The 7,809-nt window shown below is 39.4% G+C and overlaps 1 protein-coding gene across 1 annotated transcript; it reads left to right on the top strand.

Annotated features, from left to right (window-relative positions):
- Positions 1–1,510: 1,510 nt before the first annotated feature.
- Positions 1,511–4,364, top strand: LOC115796608 (dickkopf-related protein 2-like). The gene is made up of 4 exons (XM_030752974.1): positions 1,511–1,666; positions 3,522–3,678; positions 3,786–3,920; positions 4,000–4,364. The coding sequence occupies exons 1-4, from the start codon at positions 1,511–1,513 to the stop codon at positions 4,362–4,364; spliced, it is 813 nt and encodes a 270-aa protein (XP_030608834.1).
- Positions 4,365–7,809: the final 3,445 nt, after the last annotated feature.

Genomic DNA, 7,809 nt, shown 5'->3' with positions numbered 1-7,809 from the left:
TAAAGAGGCTGAAGAGTGGAAAGGCAGTTAGTTCAAATTACATACCTGTAGAGGTGTGGAGATGTCTGGGAGAGAGGGCAGTGGACTTTTTAAGCAGACTGTTTAACACAATCCTGGATAGTGAGAGGATGTCTGAGGACTGGAGAAGAAGTGTACTGGTGCTGATGTTCAGGAACGAGGGGGCTGTGCAGTGATGCAGTAACTACAGAGGGATAAAGCTGATGAAGCAATATTGATGAAAAAATGAGAACCGCTCATTCAAACAGCATCAAACTGAGCACTGCATTTATTAAAGTCCCCCAAAACATGCCCACTCAGTGAGAAGCTGATCAGATGAATGTCTCTCGAGATAGGGGACGAGCAGCTGGATTAACAATTAGTGACATTTAACCTCTACCTCTCAAGTCTCTGTGGTGATTTATGCATTTTTGTTGTTGTTTCGTGTGATTTGTATATGATTTTCAGACTCTTCTGCCCCCTGGAGTATCAAACTGCATTAGCTGCTTCTGCCATTAATTTTTCAGCTCTGCCACTTCAAGGAATTTAGCATTGCAAGCAACTAAGAAACAGCCCTATCCATCTGATCTGCTGAATGTGCGGTTTGATTTAAACTTTCTGCCTTTAATTTGGGTTTCCATCACCTAAATGTGTTTACTAATATTCTTGTATGTGAGTACATTTGGGTTTACCATTATTTTATTTTATTCTATTTACAAAATTGTTCTTGATTCTCTGTCTCTCTCTCTCTCTCTGTCTCTCTCTCTCTCTCTCTCTCTCTCTCTCTCTCTCTCTCTCTCTCTCTATATATATATATATATATATATATATATATATATATATATATATATATATATATATATATATATATATATATATATATATATATATATAGGAGGTGAAGTGAGGGTGATTGAGGTTATATATACTTTTATATACTGAGGGCTTTTATAGCCGATAGAATGCAGAATGCAGTCCGTCTTCATCCTCCACCCCACCTGCGTGTGTCCATGGCGGGGTGGGGGTGGGCGATGAGTATCGTTGTGATCGCTGCAGGGGCGGCACTCACAACGCGTGGCCAGGGATGTGGGAGGACCGGATTTCTATAAAGTGGATCAGGGTCCGGGTTCCTCTCACCTGTCCGCACAGCAGCAGAGGACTGAAGCAAAGACTCTCCTTCTTCTGCTCACCTGGAAGCCAATTTAATTCAAGAAAAAGGGGGGAAAAAACAGAAATTTTAAACCAGCAGGAGCAAACTGGATGGAACTGTGAAGGTTTACATCCACCTTTAACACAGCTTACAGCTCAAAACTACCAATTCTGCGAGTAAGTGCTGTTTCTTACTGGTTTAAATTTAAAACATTTGGATTTCTTCACTTTCTTATGCATCTTTTTTTGTTCTTGTAGAAATGTTGAAGTTCATATGAGTAAATACTGCGAGAGATATCACCCCATAAAACTTGAATTTATACTGATTTTAATCGTGGTTTCTAATAAAATCTTGTTTGCAGTCATGAGACGCTGGTTGGAACTGCTGGTGAGTCTCGGGCTCGCGCTTTTAGCGTGTTCCCGATGCGTGCAGGCGCTTGTCAGGCTGAACTCCGTCAGCACGGACGGTGACGCGCTGCCAATGAACAAGAGCGCGTGGGAGCCGAGAGCGGACCTGACGGTGAGCGCGTTACTTTGTGTTTGCAGGTTAATGTGTTCATGACAAATGATGCTGCAGGTGAAGCTCAGTGTGTGAGGATTCACACATGTGAGAAGAACTTTAAAGTCCTTTAAAGTAAGGAAATAAGTAGCAGTTTATTTATAGAGCCTTTAAAGATAAATGTTACAAAATTCTGGCACAAGTAGGTATGTTACAACAATTTTCATTCTTTCCAGTTACATCTGAAAGCCGTGCAGGTAGAAAGAGCACGGAAAAACGTATATTTTGATACCAAAACCACACCAATAGCACAAACAATAATGAAGTTACTCCTGATTAACGACTCCTTTAGCATGCATTATTTTACCATTATGATCAATGGAAAACTGTGATCTTAAAAGTGCATTAATGCAGAAAAGTTAGCATTTTTACTCTGACTTTAAATCAATATTTGAATAAAATTTTCAGGAAAGAGACGCAGAAGTATGACAAACAGAAAATGTAAGAGCTGAGAAAACAGCTTTATAACATCAGAATAGTTTAATTTTGTCTAAACTGACATTTTTTTTGTATTTGTTCATTGTGTTGGCCGCCATGGAATCTAGCTTTGACAATGATCCGTATAGTTTAAATTGATGTCCATATGTGCCATCAGTGTTTTTGATATGTTACCTTTGGTGAGGTTTGGAAAAACAATCACTCAATACGAAAGACTTGACAAAATGAAAAAAATTGAAAAAGGGGCTGTCCAGGGGCCAAACTATTACAATGTTACAAACCTCTTCTGGCTTTTAAATTTAGGGAGACTCTTTCCTGCTCCCTGTGGGGGAGTTCAATGGAGAGGATTGTGTACTTGTGTACAAAATGGGATGGGGGGGGGGGGGGGGGGGGGGGGGATTTTTGGACAAATATACTTTTTTGTCATTGTTGCCACACAATGAAAATAAAAGTATTCATTTAAAATTGCATATAATCCATCCATCCATGGATGGATATAATATCTATTATATTTTACCAAAATTTCAGGAATGTTATAAAAGTTTGATTTGCAGTATTGTTACAATGTTTCAAAAGCTTTATCGGCAGGGCAGCCTGACACTGACATAATTATCACTATGTTTTAAATGTGTATTTGCTTTCACATCTATCTGCATGACTGTTTTTGATGTTTTAATTTATTTGTTTTTATTTATTTTATTTGCAGTATTGTTACGAGGTCTCAGGAATGTTATTGGCAGGACTGCTGTGATAGTGAACATTTTAGATTTTTCCAAAGCTTTTTTTGCTTTTAGACATGAATGCAGGACACTGCTTCTACCATATTTCTCATCTTTACTGGCAGGACAGTTAGAATGTATTAAACTTTATTTGCAGTATTGTTACAGTGCTGTAAAATCTTTACTAGCAGCATTGTTATGATGGTTCCATAAATTTGGCAGTGCTACAAAACTTTATTGTCCTTTAAATGTTATCAGTAGAACTACACAACTACTGAATTTTTACATAACTTTACTGGCTTTTTGTCAGCAGGATAGTGTTTCTAGTATATTTCCCAACTGTTAGGATGCTTTAAGCTTTTATGACTTCATCAGAAGGGATGTTAAAATGTTTCAGATCTTTATCAACAGGACTGTTGTGTCCCAGCATACAGTTTTAAGTTGTACTGCTGTGAGTAAAAGCTGATGTATGCGTCTGTGGTGAATCTTTGTAGAGCTCAGAGCCACTGTCATTGCTTGTCAAACGTTTTTAAGCTCCTCATTTGTCATTTCACACCATTTATTGTCACCACCCGGAAACGATCACCTTAAATTACCAGCACTGAACCAGATGCATTTGATACTCTGTGTAATGATGTGATGTCCTCTTCTCTCTACAGATCTACCAGTGCATGAGTGACCTGGAGTGCAGAGAGGGGAACTACTGCCACACTTCCTCAAGAGGCCCCGCCCTCTCCCGCTGCAAGACCTGCCGGAAAAGGAAGAGAAGCTGCCTCAGGGACACAATGTGTTGCCCCACCAACCACTGCAGCAACAGTTAAGATGTTCCTCTACAGAAAACTTTGGTGCAGCATTAGTGATAATAAACTATTTAAAATGAAAATGTTATCAAGTGTATTATTTCTAAGCTCTGCCTCCAGCAGATATTTGTGTTCCTGATGTGGACGGCTTTGTGTCTGAGAGGAGCCCAAACACTGATGGAGATCTAAGTCCACTTCTCAAAAAGAAAGGAGGGAGGAAGAAAGCAATGAAGGAGGCCAAAAAATCTTCTGGTAGAGGTGAGTCTATGTTGTGAGCCTGCAGAATGCTTCCACCACCTCCTTCACATGTTTTTAAATGTTTGTGTACTTGATTCAGGTCAGGTGGGGGACCCTTGCTTGCGCTCATCAGACTGTTTGGATGGGTTCTGCTGCGCCCGTCACTTCTGGACTCGCATCTGCAAGCACGTGCTACATGAGGGACAGGTTTGCACGCGACACCGACACAAGGGGAACCACGGTCTGGAGCTTTTCCAGCGCTGTCCCTGTGGGGTTGGACTCATCTGCCGGACACTGCGAGAACCCAGCACCCAGCTTCCATCATCATCGTCTTCATTAATAGCTGCAGCATCAGAGTCCAACTTCTCAGCAACCTCATCTCAAGACTACTCAGTACTGTCTTTAGGCTCTTCATCATCAAAAGTGGCAAAGACAAGGCTTCACGTATGTCAGAGATCTAAATGAGGTGGACAAATAGAATGAGTGATGATAGTGGACAGGTGCTCTTTTTGTCAATGACTGATCTTGGAGGCAGAAAAAAGCAGAGAATGAAGAAGGATGAATACTATACCTGTTTATATGTATGCCAATCCCAGCAGCCCCTCCCCCGCTTCTCATGTCCCTGCATGCTAATGCTAATTAGCTTCCTACCGGGCCACACTGACACACACAAACTCAGCAGGAAGTGAAACTCTTTGTGGTGCAGATCTTGTTTCCTTGTGGGTGTCTAGACAAGCAGAAACTGCTTTGAAATCCAGTTTTACCCCATTTTTGCCATCAAGAAAACAAACTGGGCTTGATGCATATCTGCTGTCACTGCCTCCAGTGCATTTATTCATGTGCTGTGATTAAAAAAAAAAAAAAAAGCCCAGAAAAAGTCTTAGTTGCATTCTTATTCTAAAAGCAGAGGAAACATCAAAGAAAATAAATCAAATGATCAAAGTCTCAAAACAAGCTGCATTAGCTTAACACTGGATGGGAAACAAACTTGTCCACTCTTGAAACCAGAAAAGAAAAAAGGTCAGCTCTGACTTGTGTTAACTCATGAGGCTCCTGGAACCTAAGAACTCATTTCAAATGAAAAAAATTAACTTGTAGATATTTAATGTTCCAATAAAGCTCCCAGAACTTCAAATATGTAAACCTTCTCTTCTTTTGTCAAACTCAAAGCCATCTGGAAAAGTTTTGTTACTGCTTTGACGTCAGTGCTGGAGCAACAAAATATACCAAGATCCTCCAAATTTAATACTGTGGTTGGGAAATTTTACAGTAACAATAAATCCACCGTAACTAAATGTGACTTTTGAACAAAGATGTAAGGACAGTAAACAGAAACCCATTCAAAACATTTTTAAAATTATTATTTCACTAATTTCATTAATTACTTTTGGGTGTGATTTCAAGTGTCCACATAATTTTGGCCACTTGGTTTAGGTTGATAAGCTTGTGGGTTGCCATTTCCAACCATAATTATTTTTTTTTATGTTTTATTATTAATGAGGGATGCTGAGGTGGTCATTTTGTATTAGATCTGTTTATGTTTGCTAGCAGTTAGCTTGTAGCAAGTGGTAGTCCAGCTCACTAATGCCATAATAAATTTAAGTTGTGAGCGATATTGTTGTTCTGAATTTGTTTTTGTGTATCTGAACTGTAAAGAGGAGTTTGAGTGAATGTAGATTTGGATGTTAATTTAGTCACAGAGTTGTGGCTTTGTACAATTTGGCTAAAAGTAGTTTTTTTTCTTCACTTTAGCATCAACTAACCTGTTGCACTTCCTGTTTAACACATTTTGGATAGAAAATCCATCAAATTAAGATGGACTGCTCTTGTAATAAGTAATATAAAACCTTCTGAATTGAGAGATGTGTCAGCTTTAAAGAAGAAAGAAGACTTAGACTGCAGTGGTTACATTATATCCATCTCATGCTTTAATATCTGGGACAGAGCTGCCCTGCATCTGCTCAGACCACATGTTTATGAGATGTTTTTCCAGGTAGCCGATGGGCAATGATAAGACCAGTTAAAGTGGGAGATGAAACATCCCCAAAGGCCAGTAAAGAAACAGGAGGGAGTTCTGATCTGATAAAAAAAACTGTTTTAAAAGTCTGCTAGAATAAAACTACAATTTCAAGGCATGTGCTGCTGATGGGCACGACCATATAAGGAATTTATTTGTTTCTCAAAACCTTCTTTCAAATCGAGTTTGATCTGTTGGAGGCCCAGGCAGCGTAGCAGAAATGAAAATGTGCTTCCTTCATTGTGGCTGGTAGCTGCTGGGCATAGCTGTCCTCATTCTGTGTATGGTTGTCATAAAGATAACACACACACACACACACACACACACACACACACACACACACAGTGTTTTCCATATCCCTCCAGCTGTGTTTCCCAGCTTCCCTGTTCATGGGTGTTTAGCGTGGGTCACCCATCTGCATTAGCGTCATGTTCCATGTGTGTCTCCCTGTTTCCTCCCTGAGTTTTCCTTGTTGTTGGTTTCATGATAAACTGATTAAAAACAGCTCAAACTTTCTGCTCACTGACTGTCAGTCTGATTTTAAGTTTTTAGCTAGTTGTGAGGAAGAAAAAAAATCAGCCAGTGCTTCATTTACTTGTGCATAATGTATGATATTACAAGCATGTGTGCATGTCTGCGATCAGGGTCATGACTCTTGTCATCTTTGTGAGAACCCCTGTTAGGCTTACTGTCAAGGGAGTATGGTTGTGCAGCCTGTGGGTGTCAGGTATTGTGCAGAACAGCGCCGTCTTTGATTGTTGAGGATTTTGATGACAACAGCTCTGCAGATGAAGAGGATGTATGTGAGGGTACTGGGGAGGATGGTCCCAGTTCAGTTTGCCCAGAATGAGAAGTGTATCTCATCTGTCCATCCTGAGGGGTGACCTCCAATGAAGCTGAAAAATGAAGCCAACATAAAAATGGCAAAAGCTGAAGTTCCTCTAATGACCACTTGGGGCTGTTTACAAAAGTCAGTCAGTCCTCATAGATTTCAATGGGAAAATAAATGTGTTTACAGCGTACAGTTTTGGTCTCTATCATTCATTCACCCCTTCATAATAAATATAAAGGGGGAATTTTTTAAAAATTATTATAAATCACTTGTTTAAATTGTTTTAATTAATTGCATTAAAGATTACACGACCTCCATGACAGCAGGATGCAGACTCTGGTGACTTTAGTCACTACCTGGCATCTATAAATGCCTGCATGATGTCACAATTTAAATACAGGATATTATATTTTAAATCTACATGCCAGAAACACTGTAAATTCAGTGTTTTAAATAAATGTTTTAAGTAAGTAAGTAAGTAAAATTTTATTTATATAGCACCTCTCAAGACATGGATCACAAAGTGCTTCACAACACTAAAACAAATTACAATTGGAGTAAGGAGGACAAAAATATATTTATATATATATATATATATATATATATATATATATATATATAATAAAATAAAATAAGATCAAATGAAATAGAAAATAAACTAACCAAATGCAAGCCTAAAAAGATGAGTTTTTAGCTGTTTTTTAAAAGACACCACCGAATCCGCAGTTCTTATACATAACGGGATAAAGTTCCAGAGTTGGGGAGCCACCGCTGCAAAAGCTCTGTCTCCCCTAGTTATCAGCCTTGTGTGATGTAAGGCCAGTAGACCTTTACCACATGACCTCGGAGACCTGGTGGGAATGTAGGGATGCAAGAGTTCACTGATATAAGTTGGGGCTTGACCGTGAAGACCTCTATAAGTCAGGACCAGAATTTTAAACTGAACTCTGAAATTAATGGGGAGCCAGTGCGGCTGGATGAGTAACGGTGTGACGTGAGAATACTTAGAAGATTTTGTCAGAAGCCTCGCAGCAGCATTCTGAACAACCTGGAGACGCTCC

Source organism: Archocentrus centrarchus, chromosome 18 (genome assembly GCF_007364275.1).
Source record: "Archocentrus centrarchus isolate MPI-CPG fArcCen1 chromosome 18, fArcCen1, whole genome shotgun sequence".
Lineage (NCBI taxonomy): Eukaryota > Metazoa > Chordata > Actinopteri > Cichliformes > Cichlidae > Archocentrus > Archocentrus centrarchus.
Note: the sequence above shows the minus strand (reverse complement) of the source record. Positions and strands in the feature narration are given on the sequence as shown.

What these genes read in the sequence shown, in the direction of transcription:
- LOC115796608 (XM_030752974.1), top strand. Translation starts at nt 1,511, where the DNA reads ATGAGACGCTGGTTGGAACTGCTGGTGAGTCTCGGGCTCGCGCTTTTA. An exon ending in AGCCGAGAGCGGACCTGACG is followed by an intron (nt 1,667 to 3,521) that starts GTGAGCGCGTTA and finishes TTCTCTCTACAG; the next exon opens with ATCTACCAGTGCATGAGTGA. An exon ending in CAAAAAATCTTCTGGTAGAG is followed by an intron (nt 3,921 to 3,999) that starts GTGAGTCTATGT and finishes TACTTGATTCAG; the next exon opens with GTCAGGTGGGGGACCCTTGC.